The sequence below is a fragment of the Mytilus trossulus genome, unplaced genomic scaffold (assembly GCF_036588685.1).
Source record: "Mytilus trossulus isolate FHL-02 unplaced genomic scaffold, PNRI_Mtr1.1.1.hap1 h1tg000896l__unscaffolded, whole genome shotgun sequence".
Classification (NCBI taxonomy): Eukaryota; Metazoa; Mollusca; class Bivalvia; order Mytilida; family Mytilidae; genus Mytilus; species Mytilus trossulus.
In genome coordinates this window covers 1-17,093 of record NW_026963536.1, presented here as the reverse complement: position 1 = coordinate 17,093, position 17,093 = coordinate 1, and the positions used below count along the sequence as shown (strand labels likewise).

The window sequence follows — 17,093 nt, the reverse complement described above, 5'->3', positions numbered from 1 at the left end:
GCGAGAAGCACCCCTACAAAAGGGATAACACCAACAACCACGCCTACTCAGTCCACCAGTGCAGCCTTAGTCGACCCCAAGGGAGTAAAAGAGTCCGCTGACACTTGACAAAGGCTTAATAGGATAGAGGCTCCAAAGAAAACAGCTACTCTCCTTAGAGTCTTAAATAGACACTCGACACTAACCATAATGAGACTGGGCTTAGCTTTGTAATTCACACACAAACAAGAGTATATCTTATAAGACGAGCTTAAATCGTATGCATTAGGTCTGCCAGCTTGTGCCATGAAAGCAAGTATATATACTTATGAATTGATCCTAAATCAAACGCATTAGCTCTGCCAGCTCTCACAAAGATAAGAGCCACTACTCACGGCGCCTTAGGGGCATGAGCCCTATATCCTAATATTAGACCACCTTATCACTAAAAGCTACTTGCCCATTGTACAAGTTCATTAAATTAAAAGTTTAACGCTTCTTAAAAGCTTTAGCTTATTTTTTATTTTAGTTAAGAGCTTCCAACCATATGACAAAATATTTCTCAGGAATAAACTCAATCACAATCGGTATAAATCTATGGTTAACCCCGCAAATTTCAGAACACTGCCCGTAAATAATTCTACACTGGGAAGCTTTTATAGGAAGCCGATTAATTCGACCTGGGATGGCATCTACTTTAATTAGTAACTTAGGGAGTGCAAACGAATGGAGCACATCAGACCTTCTTACAAAAGCAGTTATTTGCACATCTGCTGGAGCCACCATCCGGTTATCAACATCCAACAAACGATACCCTCCTTTTCTAAATGTCTCCTGCTGGTCTTCTATGTAAGAATCAATTGTATAACACGAAATTCTTTCAGCGCTTTCTCTAGAGCTTGGAGTGTCTAAATTGCGACAAAATTCGTAAGATCAGTACCATTGTTTCCCAATCGCCTTAAAATTTCACCGGGGCCGTTTTACTTCTTCTATATAATATAGGTTAATTATAGAAGGAAACCACAACCCTACTAACATCAACATTGGCACAATAGTCCATCAAAATTCTAATCGTTGACGGTTCAAGAAATGGCGATAAGAAAATTTAGTAAGAAGGATTACGCATCCTATATATATAACAAAGACCAACACAGCCACTGCTACTATCATCACAAAACCATGGTACCGGAACAGGTCTTTCCCTAGTTCCCCATGGACAATATCACCAAAATATCGACTCCCGTAAAAAGACATATTTATATTTTTCTACACTTATTAGCCCACTCACGTGCGCTACTTTCGCGATTTACTAATTTTAATAACTTGAAATAAGCTAAAAACTTAAACCATTTCAGGTCTACAGGACGACTCCTACAGAATTTAGGGTATTCAAGCAGCTTGTCCCACACCCACAAAGAAAGAGGGTTTAATAACAACCTAGAGAAATAAATGACTGAAAGACACTGCCCCAAAATGATATAAGGCTCCCGCACTGGGCGAGCACCAATCCATGTTAACCTAATAAACCTACCAACCAACACTCAAAACACTACTTGATTAAACGGGTAAAAACATAAACTTCGATACTTACCTCTGTGAAGACTAGGAATTAGGTATAATACTACAATCGACAAAAACATAACATATACCCCCCCCGCTTTATGAGGAATTGAACGAAGGATTGCATAAGCAAACATAAAATACCACTCAGGCTGAACATGGATTGGCGTTTTTATAGGATTAGCAGGCCAATAGTTTAAATGATTCCCTAACAGCTCAGGATCCACACACACTAAATATATAAAAAAGAACCTAAAGCAAACATAACCAAAAAGATCTTTAATAGTATAGAAGGGGTGGAAGGGCACACACATAGTACCTCTTTCAATACCCAAAGGGTTATTACTCCCTTTCTCATGTAAAAAAAACAGGTGTAAAAAAACAACCGCCACTATCACAAACGGTAAGAGAAAGTGTAAAGTATAAAACCGCTTTAGAGTTGCATTACACACGGTCCAACCCCCTCATACATAGCGGAGCATACTCTCTCCTACTACGGGGATCACTCTAAGTATATTAGTAATAACAGTAGCCCCCCAATATGACATTTGCCCCCAAGGCAAAGTGTAACCGAGGAAAGCCTCCGCCATAGTTAACAAAAACAAATGCACCCCAAAATACCACACTGTCTTATCTAAATAAGACCCATAATACAGCCCACGAGCAATGTGCGCATAAATACAGATAAAAAACATAGAGGACCCATTTGCATGAATATTACGCAACATTCATCCTTTTTCCACATTACGCATAATATGTACTACAGAATCGAATGCCATGTCTTCATGAGCAGTATAATGAGTTGACAATAAAAGACCCCTTAGAAGTTGGATAATTAGGCACAAGCCTAGTATAGAGCCAAACCTTCACCAAGCGTTTAAGTTTACAGGACAAGGCAAATCATAGAACCTGTCATTCATAATCTTCACCAACTTATTAGTACTTCGTCACGGACCAACCCTCTTAGGCGTGTTAATATTATTCACAGTATTGTTACCAACCATCTCATAAGAAAGGCCTACACCTTGTTTATGAGTTTACAGCTCACCACCTCTTCCTCGGCCACCTCATGAATTTTTGTTATATATACAGGCACAAACCCCCCGCACACCGCATTTTTTTATGAGTACACATAAGCTTGGACCCCCCTTTTTACACCTCTGAAGACACCCAAAGTGTTAAGTGTCCAACTTTGTTTTTGCTCCATTTTTACTTTATTTTTAATTAGACTTAAAGCGACCAACAACTTACGCTTCAAAAATTTTTTTATTTTTAAGATACACGCCTCGTTTTCGAACCGAAAACCACATGAGCAACCAGAGCTGGGGTAAATGAGGAAATAAACGTCTCAAATCCCCATTATCCTACAGCTTACAATTAGCTATAGAGCCCAAGTAACTTAGAATTTAAGGGTCAAATTCACCACTTTCTCTGCCAATAATTAGGTTGAATCTCATGTGGTCCTGAAGAATGCTTACTCCCCGCAAAGGCTTTGTAGCCTTTCAAGCATACACTAAAACCAAGTTAATTAGGTGTAAGGAGACCCGTATTGACCAGTTTTTAAATAGACCATAACAGCCTAACAATAAACGAATTAACTGTAATTTTGCTTATCTTATGGATTATTTTAATAAATTATAACTATTAATACACCAATAAACTTTAACTATGAGCATTAATAACTACTGACCCCGTCTTTACTAACATCAGGAACACTGTCTTCTTCACTTACAACCACATTTCTCTGCTCGACTGGCTGACAGACATTAGCTGGGACTTCAGGCTCCACAACAGCTATTTGTTCTTCTAAAGGAACATAGCCACCCTCAGCATGGGGGCCCCCTTCCTCCTGATTATCAGGAACAACTTCAGCGACACCATTCACAACAGCATCTCCAACAGCTGAAATAGTTTCAGGTAATGGGAGCACCCTAACAGTGTCACCCCCTCCGCCCTGACATAAGTCCCCTCCTCCAACGTCTATTCTAAACACTCAGTTTTTATATGAAAAAAAACCATCTCACACACCCCTTAACAGTAAGCCTTTTTTTGCAGCAAACCCCTGCCTAAGCCACTCTCATACAGCCTCTCTAGTGCCCAACACATTCAACAATCTATCACTAAGCAACACACTCATTTACATAAAAAGAACCCTTTTTATAAGTTAATCAGCCTATTATACAATATTATTTATGTCATTACAGATCCGTCACAAAGTATTGCTTTAGCTAAAAACTCGCTCGCTTAAAAGAGACCTTAAAGCTATGCATAAGCTTTTGGGTTAACAAACCCAAAAACTTCAATTAAAATAAAGCTTCGCAGGGTCTTGTTGCTCTTCTTTTACACACAGGCCTCTTCGCTTTACCCTTATGCAAGAAGTACTAAAATTTATTTGCCCCACTTTACTTCAAGTAAGCTTTTTATGAGGCAATCGTGTGCATTTCTTTAGAAAGATAAATTCTAAAAAACCTCAGTGAGATGAGCCTAAAACTAATTAACTCCTCTTAAATTGTTTATAAAGAAAAGCTTTAACTTTTTCTTTAGGAATCAAAGTCCTACGTACTATAATACTTCTTTATAACACCTCAGAGCAATAAACTACTTTTGAGCTTAGCTTCATCAAAGCAACTGGGCCATCCCCCCACGTACAACTAAGCTAGGAAGAATTTGTAGCTCTCAGTTATATTAACATTAGCAACTAAACACAACTTAAGAGACAGGCTATCTGGCTTGAGAATAAGAATCTTATACCCTAAGCAAATTACTGGGATTTTCAATTAACAGCTCAACATTCTAGCTTAATTTATTCACCCAGCGTACACTAATTTCATTAAAATTTTTGCCCAGAAGGCAAATATAGTAATTATTGCTATGTAACCATCCTATAACCAGCACATTTAACAGCCTAACGCCACGTTTATTTACATAAAAAGGCCCTATACAATATTGTCTATAGCACTCAGATCTGTGACAGAACATTGCTTTGCTTAAAAACCTTTTATACGAAACTAACTCACTTAAAAGGGACCTCAGGACCAGACATAAACTTCATCACTTGTAGTCTTTGTAAGTTTATAACCCACCTAACCCCCTTTTAGGCGTGTTAATATTACATACTATTGTTAACACTTACTTTTTAAGACGCTCACAACCTTGTTTACAAGCTCACGCTTCTACGTTTCACAATTTTATTTAGCTTCATTTTGTTGCTGCACACCACATTTTTGTCACCTCTATTTAACCTGCTTTCCTATTTCCTCCCCTCCAGATCAGCCCCCCCAGGCATTAGTGTGTCATTTTGATTTTATTTTATTTTTGATTTACTTTTTTGCTTAGACTTTAAGTGACCCATGAATTACGCTTTGGGAACTTTCATATGACTTGATTTCTATTTATTTTTTGATTTTAAGATACAGATAGTCTAGTTTTCAAACCCCAAAAAATCACATGAGCAACCAAAATTAGGGCAAACGAAAAAAATTAACACCTTAGATCCATTTCTCCTGCAGTTTACAATTAACCACAGGAAGCAAATAGCTTTAGAATTTAGGTTTAAGTTTGTTTTTTTCTACCACTAATTAGGTTAAGTCTCACATGACTCTGAAAAATGCTTACTCACTGTAAAGGGTTCAAAACCTTATCTACAACAGGTTGTAAAGCATAATCTAAAACAAGTTTGGACAGGTATGGGCATTCGCAACTAGATTTTCAATAAAATACACAATGTCAAGTAAAATTAAGTTTTACTTTGACTTATAAGTTATCTTAACTAAGGGCTTTTTACATGCATCAGCAACAGGGTTTCCGTGTAAAAGGACAGGAGAACAGGCCTTGCGGTCACTGTACCGGCCGGTAACAGGAAATGCGGTACACTATAAAACCTCATTCTTAAGGGTTTCCACAGTGTTTGGTTTTTTTTTGTCTGTTACTAGCACAAATCCATTACACACCGCCTTTTTAGAACCCTTGTTTTATTCTTTAGGTGGGTGATTGCTGCTTTTTGGCTGCATTAATAGACTGTTTTATTTTTTACCTAATTTGCAACCCGTTTTAACCCTATTTTTTAATAAAATAGCAATACTAATTTTAACAAGAACCAACGACACGCCCTACCGCCACTAATTGGCCTTCAGCTTCATAAAAGGCAACCCTTTTTATAAACTAATCAGTTTATTGCGTAGCATTATTTAAGCAATGACAGAGCCAGGGCAAAGCGTTGCTTTAGCGAAAAAGTCCTTTCGTACAAAATTAGCTCATTTTTAAAAGAGGATAGAAACTGAACTAGCTCACGCCGTTCTGAACTCAGCTCATGTTAGATTTTAAAGGGCGAACAGACCCACCATTAGAAGCTTCTACGCCTCTAGGATATCTAAAGCCAACATCGAGGTCGCAATCTTCCCCTCCAATACCATCTTTCGGGAGAAATTGCGCTGTTATCCCTAGAGTAGCTAGCCACACATATAAAGTTAGGAAATACGAGTTAGATTTATATAATAGTGAAAGACTTATTTTCACTGATCTCCCATCAAAATCGTATAAGAGCCAAAAACTCCAATTAAGATAAAGCTTCATAGGGTCTTGTCGTCCTTCTTTTACATAAAGGCCTCTTCACCTTAAAGTTAGTTTAAATTAAATTTTCAGACACAGCACCTTCTTCGTTAACCCTTTCATACCATCCTTCAATTGAAAGGCAAATTATCGCGCTACCTTAGGACGCTCACGTTAACGCCGCCGTTTACAACAAACATTACTCTAGTTGCACTGGGCAGGGACTACCTTTTACTTACATCAAAAGGAAATGTTTTTGTTAAACAGTCGAGAAGTTTAGTTTGCCGAATTCGTTTAAAAACTTTTATTTAGCCTTTAGTTTTTTAAGGTAAAACAAAATAGTAATACCAAATAAATAATATTTTTACTCGTTTTTATCATAGTCACTGGTCCTACAACCATAGGCTTATTTTAAAGTAAATGAATAACCCAATTAATCTTTTTTCCCCATCTGGTTTTAGTTAAAATACACTAATATCTAATAGCCAGTTTAAAGCCTATAGAAACCCAATTTTTTTTTAACATCAATTTTAGTATTTTTCAGCTTAACCCAAAAAATTTTACCCCTTAAATAGTTAAGGAAAATGCTTACACATCTTTTTAAGCCAACCAGATATCTAAAAGCGCGAATAGTATCTAGCCGCTATTCTTTAGTTTAATTAAATCTCTGCCACGATTTCTTAACTCAAAAAAATAACTCTCTTTTATTCGGGAAAATTAAATTCTTAAACTTGTCTTGAAAAACCCTTATGCAAAAGGTACTAAAATTTATTTATACTATTTTAATTCAAGTGCACTTTTCACAAAACAATTATGCACGTCTCTTTAAAAAAGATAAATTATAAAAAGCCTCAGTAAGAGGAATCTAGAACTGACAATTCTAAGTTATATATTAACTACTTTTAACTTATTTATGAAGAAGAAGATTAACTTTTTCTTTAGGAATCAAAGCCCTACTTACTACAATTTTTCTTTATAACGCTTCGAAGTTCTAAGTGCCAAAAAACTACTTTTGAACTTTGCTTCATCAAAGCAACTGGATCATCCCCCACGTGGCACTAAGCTTAGGCCTAACTAGACTATGGAGAATTTGCAGTTCTCAGTTATATTAACATTAACTACTAAGCACAACTTAAGAGAAATACTATCTGACTTAAGAATGAAAATCTTATGTTTTCCCTAAACTACTTAAGCAAGCCAAAGCAAATTACTGCGATTTTGAATTAACAGCTCAACGTTTTAGCTTAAACTATTTGGCCAGCATACACTAATTTCATTAGAACTTTTGCTTGGAAGGCAAATATAATATTATTTACTATATATGCATATTATAGCCTAGCAGCAACTTCCGTTACTGCTACCTTGTTACGACTTTTCACAGGTTTCCCCGCGAGCGACGGGCGATTAGTACTCATCTGATTGTATTCAGGGTAATTTTATTTTTAACCCTTACTTACAAGTCCTTCTTCAAAGGCAAGTTTTCTTATCTTATTTGTCTACTTAGTTGAGCTACCTTTTAGTAGCTCAATCTTTGAATTATTGCTTAAGTTACATCTGTATCCCAGATTAACCTTGTCATAAGCTGCATGTCAATCTGAATTATTTTTGAAGTTGTGCTACATGGGCATATAGCCAATTCTAGTAGCTGCACCTAACTAAAAGTAACTTACCTTACCGAACTCAGCAAGTAAAATAAGAGTTAGCTTCAGTAATAACCAAAAATTTTACCCGGACACTCACCATATTAGAGTAAACAACCATACACACGCACTAATAAGACAAGGCTCAAATGTAGGTGGGTTATCCTTTAACACCCAGGATCCCCTGTTTTCTATCTCAGACACCGCCTATTTATTTCTCTTTGACAACCAAATGTTTAGTTAAGAGGAACTTTTGTTTTAAACTATGGATAACAGGGTATCTAATCCTGGTTTCACTTCATAGATTCGTTAGAAGCTCACTAAAACTTTAGGAATATAACCACAAAAAACCGTTAACATTACACTGCACCTATAGTTTTTTTATAGTTTTATAACACAACATTGACTCTAACCAATCCGCTTAAATTTATATTCGAACTGAATCTAACCGCGGCTGCTGGCATTCATCAATTGACCCCGAATTTGTCAAAAAGCTGGGTTAAAGTTTCCTTTATTAACCAATTTTCCCCACTGATGTTGAACTTGCACTTAATTTGTTCAAGCCCGCATTTAGAATCATGAGAAGCATTTTGCCCATAAATTTAGGGCCATAATCAAACCCTCCTACAGATTTGACACAAGGTACTAAAGTATCCATCTTCCTCATTTTCAATGAGACGCTTTAATTAAGCTACTGTATCTTCTATTTTAGGTTTATTTTACTCTTCGTAAAGGCACCATGGTTTTTATGCACAAATACGACACCACTAATATTACAAACAGTAACACACCAGCTATTAGGATATATAACCTTAACCCGCTTCTTTCAGCCATGAAACTTAGAAACAAAGACCCGCTAATTTCTCTGTACTCGTAATTCATAAGACCCATAAGGACCGCTCTGGCACAACACCTTCTGACGAGAACCATAAACTCTAGATTAAAACGATACACTTCATTGGGGTAGATCCTTAAAACATACAAGAACAGGACTATTACACCCCTAACGTAAGTTAGGAACAATAAGAACCCTAACAACCTTCTAACCTCCAGTGCAACCTCCACACATGCAATTATAGACCCCCTCAATAGCACTAGCCCTAAAGAAATAGGTTGCTTGGCAATTAAGACAATCGAAACACACAGCCATCAAAATTACACATATGACTATAACTCTCATTATATAAACATAATTAAGCTTACGCCCCCCGCTACCACCAGCCCTCATACTACCAGCTGGTAGGTAAAATAATTTTTCTGAACAATTTCATTCAAACAGCTGAGTTGACCTAGTCCCTTATGGGCACCTTGAGGGCCCAATAGCTCTAGTCAACCTTGATCCAGACTTTGAGCTACCATCCTGGACCCCTTAAAGAAGGCCATTTTTCTGGGGTGGGAGGTTAGCCTCTCTATGAGCCACATTCTCAAAAAGAATCTTAATAGTTTGGCTGACGACCAAGGCTTAGACCCTAATTTTCTAAGCACTCCTCATCACAAAATTAACCCTACAAAGGGAATAAGAAATACTCTGACTCTCTCATATTTCTCAAGAACTACTACAAACCCAAACCTCTCTATTTTCCTCCCTAATACCCCTCCTAAGATAATAGCCCCAATATACAGGCTAAGAAAAGGAGTTTGTATATTTAAGTGCTCATTAATCCGCAAACTTCTGCTATTAACGTAATTAGACCCAAGTATTACTCTAAATACAATCCGTGCCCTATAAAAAGAAGTGAAGATTAAACCTGTTAGCTCTAATAAATAGCACCCATAAGTTATTCTTCTGTCTATCATTCTTAGCTCAATTATTAGGTCTTTAGAGAAAAACCCTCTTATAAACGGGGCCCCTCTCAAGGACACAATTGCAACCGTTATTGCACCCATTCTTACCGGTAATCCTTGCCACAAGCTTCTTAACCCCCGGATATCTTGGATTCTTTGGTTTCTATGAATAACACCCCCTGCGCCTAGAAACAACAAAGCTTTAAATACCGCATGGGTTACTAAATGAAAAAAAGCTACAGACGGAAGAAGGATTGAAATCGAGAATATTATTAACCTTAACTGCCTCAAAGTCGAGAGTGCGATTACCTTTTTTAGGTCAAACGCAAACACAGCCCTTGACCCCGCTAATATTAGAGTAAATAGTCTTAAGACTATAAGTATTTGAGTCACAAAGGGATTAGCTCTGATAATATAAAAAGAGCGAAGAATCAAATAAACCCCAGCTGTCACCAATGTCGAAGAATGCACCAAAGAGGAGACCGGTGTGGGTGCCGCCATGGCAGCAGGTAGCCATGCGCAAAACGGCATTTGTGCGCTTTTAGTTATACCTGCAAGAACTACCACAAACCCTAAATTAACCCATGTCTGCACTGGGTGGTATATATAAATTAACCACCCCCCTTCTCTTAAAAAAATAGAAACTCTAAAAAGTACAAAAACATCCCCAATTCGATTAGTCAAAGCTGTCAACATAGCCGCAGATAACCTCTTATTGTTCTGGTAATAAGCCACTAATAGGAATGAGGTGAGCCCTAGCCCGTCTCAACCAATTAAAAGTATTACTAAATTAGGAACTAAGATTATAAACACTATAGACAGCACAAACAACCATACTAATCCCATAAACCGCTTGTAGTATGGCTCTCCAGCTATATACCACTTGCAGTAGGTTGCTACACTTCCTCTAATTACCAAAACCGTCCCAACAAAGACTATTCTTACGCTATCTAGTAGAACTCTGAAGCTAAATGAGAGACAATTACTCTCTCAAACAGTAACTTCCAATAAATAAGCTTTTCCAAAGGTCCTCCCTCTAAGAATAAATAAGTATCCAATCAGAATCAGTAAAAGTAACCCTAAGTTACTTTTTAATTGTATGATACTATTTTTACGAGCCATCTCTTAGTAACCTTGACATCAAATCGTCTCCGCATAGTCGCATCACCATAACCAGAAGGGCCAAGCAAATTCTGGCTTCGCAAACAGCTAAACATAGAATTAGTAAAATTAACCAAAACTGATTTATTAGAAACACATGGGTTACAAACAATAAGCCTAGTCTTATTATTTCAAGCCCTACAAATAAACACAAAAGGTGTTTGTTTATACGGAAGATTACAAAACAGCCTATACTTATTAAGAAAACTCCTAGGAATTTTATTCAAATCATAGCTTTAAAACACATAGTTTTCTACGACTTACAAGGCCGTCGCTTCAGCAAAGCTTTTAAAACTACCTACCTTCTATGATCCTCCGTATAGAGACACAATAAGACACAAAAAATATAACACTGAATACACGCGATTGCAACTTCAGCGGCTCCAAAAACACCTCCGCCCATTATTAACCCTTTAATACCCCCAACTCCTGTAAGCAGCCTTCTGCTATTTAACCAGCTAACTACTAACTCTCTCCTGCATATAGTTAGAATTACTTTACCAGCTCCCAGATTTAGTGTCAGACGTAAAACTAATGTTAAAGGGCGAAGTATGCCACTAATTAGCTCAACCACTACTATAAAAGGCACAAGGATTAACGGGCAACCTGTTGGAACGAGACTCATCAACCCCTGCTCAAATCTGCATAAAAGACTAGATAAAACTAAACAAGTTCAAATAGACAAAGCAAAGGAGAACCCGAACACAAACTGCCCTCTTACAGGGAAAAAGAATGGAAAGTTTCCAGACAGATTTAGTATCAGAATTATCATGAACAGACCCCTTATTACTAGAGGAAACCCAGATAGCTTTAGTCCCTTTCCGTTCAATCGAATCATCGAATAAGTAAAGGATAGCACCAAACTCCGAAAAGAGCTCGTACTTCTACCCTTAGTGTACACGTCTCTAAATAGCACGGTTATTGGCACTATAGAAGACAGCAACCATAACGGCATAGACAACCAAATTAAGTTATAGCTGTGAGCATCAAATCTAGAAAAAACATCTATTAACATGACTTTAAATTATTGATTACGCGATTTCTTATAAATATAAGTGATACACGTGTTATAAGGGTTAGTTCACACAAATGGCAATTGGCTATAAACATGCTTCCTTCCTGGATAAAGGTCTCGGGTACCTGCTCAGTCTATTTCACCACATAAACCCCCACTAAATACAACCCCTCGCTGGCTTACTAGAGCCTCTCATAGAAGGAACTTAAAATATATTAGAGACCCAAAAGACACAGCGGACCCATAAGAAGACACCCAATGTCAGTGAGCATAAATATCAGCGTAGTCTATATACCGTCGAGGCATTCCTCTTAGGCCTAAGAAATGCTGAGGAAAGAAGGTAGTATTTACCCCAAAAAATATTGCTATAAAATGGGCTTTCCTCCATTTCTTATTAAAGCATACTCCAACAAAATTTGGCAACCAATGGTTAAGACCACAGAACACCCCAAACACCGCCCCTATTCTTAGCACATAATGGAAATGAGCCACCACATAATATGTGTCGTGTAGAGACACATCCATAGAAGCCCTAGACAGTAAGACCCCTGTTAGCCCTCCCACGGTGAATAAAAACAGAAACCCAGTACTTCAGTAGGCGGCAGGCTTTATTTTGAATTTTCTTCCTGCTATAGTTGCCAGTCATCTGAATACTTTCACCCCTGTTGGAACAGCGATTACTATAGTTGCGGTAGAAAAATAGCCTCGAGTATCAACATTAAGACCTACGGTAAACATGTGGTGAGCCCACACCATACACCCTAACCCTCCAATTCCGATTATTGCGTATACTATCCCAATTAGACCAAAAACCGCTTCTTTTCCAGAGCAATGCATAATTACTTTTGATATCACACCAAAGGCAGGTAGAATAAGAATATACACTTCCGGATGCCCAAAAAATCAAAACAAATGTTGGAACAAAACGGGGTCCCCCCCTCCTGCGGGATCGAAAAAAGTTGTGTTAAAGTTTCGGTCAAACAAGATTATTGTGATGCCCCCTCCTAGAACCGGAATTGAAATAATTAAAAGAACTGCAGTAACTCTAATCCTTAAAACATAAAGCTCCGCTCGTTCTCCTTTCATTTCTAACACTGGCATATTTTTATTGGTCCTAGCAAAGTTAATAGCCCCCACTAGAGAGCTGAGCCCAGCTAGATGTAGTGACACAATAAGAACATCCATCCTAGGGCCCCTATGATAGGGGTACACAGATAAAGGGGGGTAAATAGTTCATCCAGCACCAACTCCTTTATCCGTTCTAAAGGACAGTATTAGTAAATATAGTGCATTAGGAGATAGTCAATAACTTAAGTTGTTTATTCGCGGGTAAATTATATCTTTACCTCCTACTAGCAGAGGAATCAACCAATTACCGAAAGCTCCAATTAAGATAGGTATCACAGCAAAAAAAATTATTATTAAGGCATGCGTTGTAACCACCACATTATAGAATCAATCTCTTTTTAAGAACACTGCTCCAGGATGCCCCAGTTGCATTCGGATCATTAACCTCAACCTTGCTCCAAACAACCCTCCTCAGACTCCGCTATACAGATAAAGGGTTCCAATATCTTTGTGATTTGTTGATCACAGCCATCGACGTCACCAGGACTCCACTTCTCCATAACCCCCTACTTCTTCCTTTTTTAGTATTTTTATCATTTTATTTATCCTTACTTAGAAGCCAATCATCTAGCCTTATTAGCCCTTAGAGCCGCACTAGATTTTAGCCTCTTAATATTTTTTTCCCTATACGCTATAGTAAGATATGCCTTTTCAAACCTTCTATTAGATCCTTGAGAACTTTCATTGGTCCCATACTTCCTTAAGAAGCACTCTCGACGTGAAAACCACAGGTACACACAATACACTTCCAACAGCAAAAGTAAGCCTCTTACAATCACCTCTCATCAAAATTCGTTTCGCATAAATGCCACTTCTAGTATTAACCTACTCATTCCAAAGACCCCTCACGATATTCGTGGTAGAGACCCCCAAACAAGATAAGAAGGAAACCCCTTGAGGACAAAATCCCTAACACTCTCTTACCGTAAAAGAACATGTAGGCAAAAGGTATTAACAGCACTACCTCTACATCAAACACGACGAACAAAACTGCTACTAGAAAGAATCGGATAGAAAAGGGCCTCCGAGCTCTTCCAATAGGCTCAAATCCACACTCATATGGACTGCACTTTTCTCGGTCTAGACCCCGCTTTTCCCTTAGTAGCATAAATAACCCCGTAAACAAAAAAGACACAATGCAGACAAACGCAACTCTTAACCCCATAACCATTCTTCTAGAAAACTTATGGAAGTGTCTTTAGCTCCCAAAGCCAATATTTTATTTTAAACTATATCTAGCTAAAAAAGGGTTGACACCACTAATAGCCCCACAACCTATCGTTCTTAAATTAAACTACTTTTTTATAAGGAAAAATGGTACAAGCCATTTATAACAAAGTTAGCAGCCCTATTATGTTAATTAACTTCCTCACTTAAGAATGAAAACCTAGGCTTAATAATTAGATGCAAACCAATCCTTTTTTTTAAAGTACCATTCTACAAAAAGGAGGTAACAACTACCTATAGTTATGTTTGAAACAAAATATTTTATTTTAAATTACCTTTTTATCATACTTTTGTGGTTTTACCCACTCTTTTTGAGCCGAAATCAAAACGCCCCTGGCCTAAAAGCAGTTTCTAAATAAATCTCACCAAGATCAATGCCCCCCCTGCTAGGTTAGCCCCGATCACTATCCTCCACATAATCTTGAATTCTGCTTTGTTTTTGTCTACTAACCTTTTTATTACTATCCTATAAAAAAAGTCAATGTAGAATTTTAGCCTGATTACTGAACCTATAATACAAGCCACGATTACAGCCCTTCCTCTCATTAGAAACACCAATACTTTCGCTAGAAAGCCAAGGAAAGGAGGCATCCCCATCAGTATCAGTAACCCTATACCCCTCGCGGCTCTACTAATCTGACCGCCCATTCTTGTTTTGTTTATTATTGAGCACCCATAAAAAAACAGCCCTACCGACAGCGAGTAAACTGCAAAATACCCTACAAAGACTACTCTTGACCATGTGAGCCCTAACAGCATTCATGATGTATGCACAAACGACGAGTACGCGCTTATTACTCGTACTGAATTCTGGTTAAGGCCCCCTACTGCCCCAATTCCAGCTATCAATACAATTACTACTCACAACCCCTTAGAGGGTATAATTATTGATAAAAAGACAAGGGGGGCGACTTTTTGCCAAGTTAATATTAACCCTCTTGCTAACCATCTGCTGTTCTTAATAATTGAAGGGACCCACGAATGTAGCGGGAAAACGCCAGATTTTAACACTGTACCCGCCCCCCTTATCACCAGCCCTCTCACTACGTGCTGCTCTATCAAGGTTACAAAACCCACTAGTATCAGAATTGACCCCGTTCTTTGTACCACAAAATATTTTACACAGGGCTCAGGACTATAGTGACCATCAGGGTTTATAATTACAAGAAATCCATACAGATTTAGCTCTAAACCGAGTCACACCCCTACTATCTCTTCTCTTCTAACCCTAAGAATTGTCCCGATCAATATTACCCCTAATCTCACTAATTTTATAGGTCTTACCACAAAGCTTACCATTTCAAGTAAAGGTTACTTATAACACTTGAAAATCATAGGTCTTCTGTCCTTAATTAGACTACTTTACTCAGACTAGTAAGCGCTTGGAATCGCTTTGGTACTTGATTTCAAATCAAAACTGTTTAACTAGTCTGTATGACTCCTATTTTTAACCTTTTAAATGGTCAGGAATCTTATATCAGGACGGAGCATGCTCTTCTTGAATGTACGCATACCACGAAGGCTTTGCGTCTGGGTACTTAAACGTATAGACGTCCCCGTCTCATATTTTGAACCACCACATGTATAACCATCCTCCAAACCACACATATACTAAACATCATAATGCTACCCATACCACATCTACGAAGTGTCAGTACCAAATGCAAGCCTCAAAACCAAAGTGCCGTTGACTGGAAAACTCCCCACGCCATAGTCGGACTAACCTCACCATTAGTCAAAGAGTCCCCACAACTACGTGCATTCCATGAAACCCAGTTAGTAAATAAAACACTCTTCCATACACCCTATCTGCAATAGTGTATGAGTTTCAGTAGTATTCTCGAAGTTGCACTAGGAAGAACACAGTCCCACATAAAATTGTTACCACTAGGCCAATAAATGGCCCAACATCATAATCCTTCAAACGCATTCTCTTATGGGCTTGAGTTACGAATAACCCCCTCCTAATTAAAAGACCTGTCTCGAACAGCCTTGTCGACGACGGGTTTGGCGTGCGGATCCCTGGAGGGGGTCATCGCATCCCTAGTTCACACGAGGGTCTTAAGGCATTATGGAAGAAAGTCCAAAAAAAAGAAAAGAAGAACATTACTTCAGACAGAATAAAAAGGGCAACTCCATCACGAAATCTCTTGATTACGAAGCGAGTATGAAACCCAATATCTCCCTCACGAATTAAGTCTCGCCATCATCTAAAAGTTCTCAATAGTATACACCCCAACCTCATTCCTATTAATAGAAATCTGGGAGTTCGATGCAGTCACAAAATTAACCCTACCGCTATTCCGTTTGCCGAGATAGCCACAAAAAAGGGCCACGGACTTGGACCTGGTACATAGTAACGAGAATAAGGATTACGATTCATTGTTTAGGGTATAAACATAAACATAAAGTTCAGCGGTATCCAATGAGCCGCCAGAACAAAAACATCACAAACTCTTCTCAAGTTTAAGGACTCCCTGTGTGACACCCCCTTCCCGTGACAACAACTTCCATATAGGTATAGTCTAAAACATGCCCTAATAAAGCTTATCAGACCCAGGATAAGCAGGAACACTCCACTTATTCACCCTCCCACGCCGAAAACGAGGATTTCCCCAAATAAGTTTAGACTAGGAGGGGCTGCTATGTTGCTTGATCTTAACAGGAAACACATTAAGACTAGACTTGGGCAGACTAACAAGCCCCCTTTATTTATTACTAGCAGACGCGAGTGCCTCATCTTATAGATAGCATTCACATACCTGAACAAACCTGATGAACACAACCCATGCCCGATCATAATAATAATGGCCCCCACTACCCCTAATACCGTGTTGCTAAGCACTCCTAATAGCACAAGCCTCATATGCGCTACAGAGGAATATGCTACCAAACATTTTAGGTCCACTTGCCGTACACACGCTAATCCTGCGTAGACACCTCCTGCCAAGTTCACCACTAGTAGCAGCACAAAAAAAACGCTTCTAAGCCTTATTTGTATAACTATTATAAATCGAAGCAGCCCGTACCCTCCTAATTTTAGTACCACC

The 17,093-nt window shown here is 38.3% G+C and overlaps 3 protein-coding genes and 3 pseudogenes across 3 annotated transcripts; all 6 read right to left on the bottom strand.

The window, feature by feature from the left end:
* Positions 1-8,496: 8,496 nt before the first annotated feature.
* Positions 8,497-10,634, bottom strand: LOC134703150 (NADH-ubiquinone oxidoreductase chain 5-like). Its single transcript, XM_063563460.1, is given in 1 exon segment — positions 8,497-10,634. A coding segment is annotated over 1 exon segment (1,728 nt). The 3' UTR covers positions 8,497-8,906.
* Positions 10,635-10,971: 337 nt separating this feature from the next.
* Positions 10,972-11,688, bottom strand: LOC134703149 (ATP synthase subunit a-like; annotated as a pseudogene).
* A 903-nt stretch (positions 11,689-12,591) lies between these two features.
* On the bottom strand, positions 12,592-13,278 carry LOC134703148 (cytochrome c oxidase subunit 1-like; annotated as a pseudogene).
* Positions 13,279-14,394: 1,116 nt separating this feature from the next.
* On the bottom strand, positions 14,395-15,342 carry LOC134703146 (NADH-ubiquinone oxidoreductase chain 2-like). Its single transcript, XM_063563459.1, is given in 1 exon segment — positions 14,395-15,342. A coding segment is annotated over 1 exon segment (948 nt).
* Positions 15,343-15,490: 148 nt separating this feature from the next.
* LOC134703143 (cytochrome c oxidase subunit 3-like) lies at positions 15,491-16,426 on the bottom strand. Its single transcript, XM_063563458.1, is given in 1 exon segment — positions 15,491-16,426. A coding segment is annotated over 1 exon segment (936 nt).
* Positions 16,426-17,086, bottom strand: LOC134703145 (NADH-ubiquinone oxidoreductase chain 4-like; annotated as a pseudogene).
* Between the last annotated feature and the right edge of the window lie 7 nt (positions 17,087-17,093).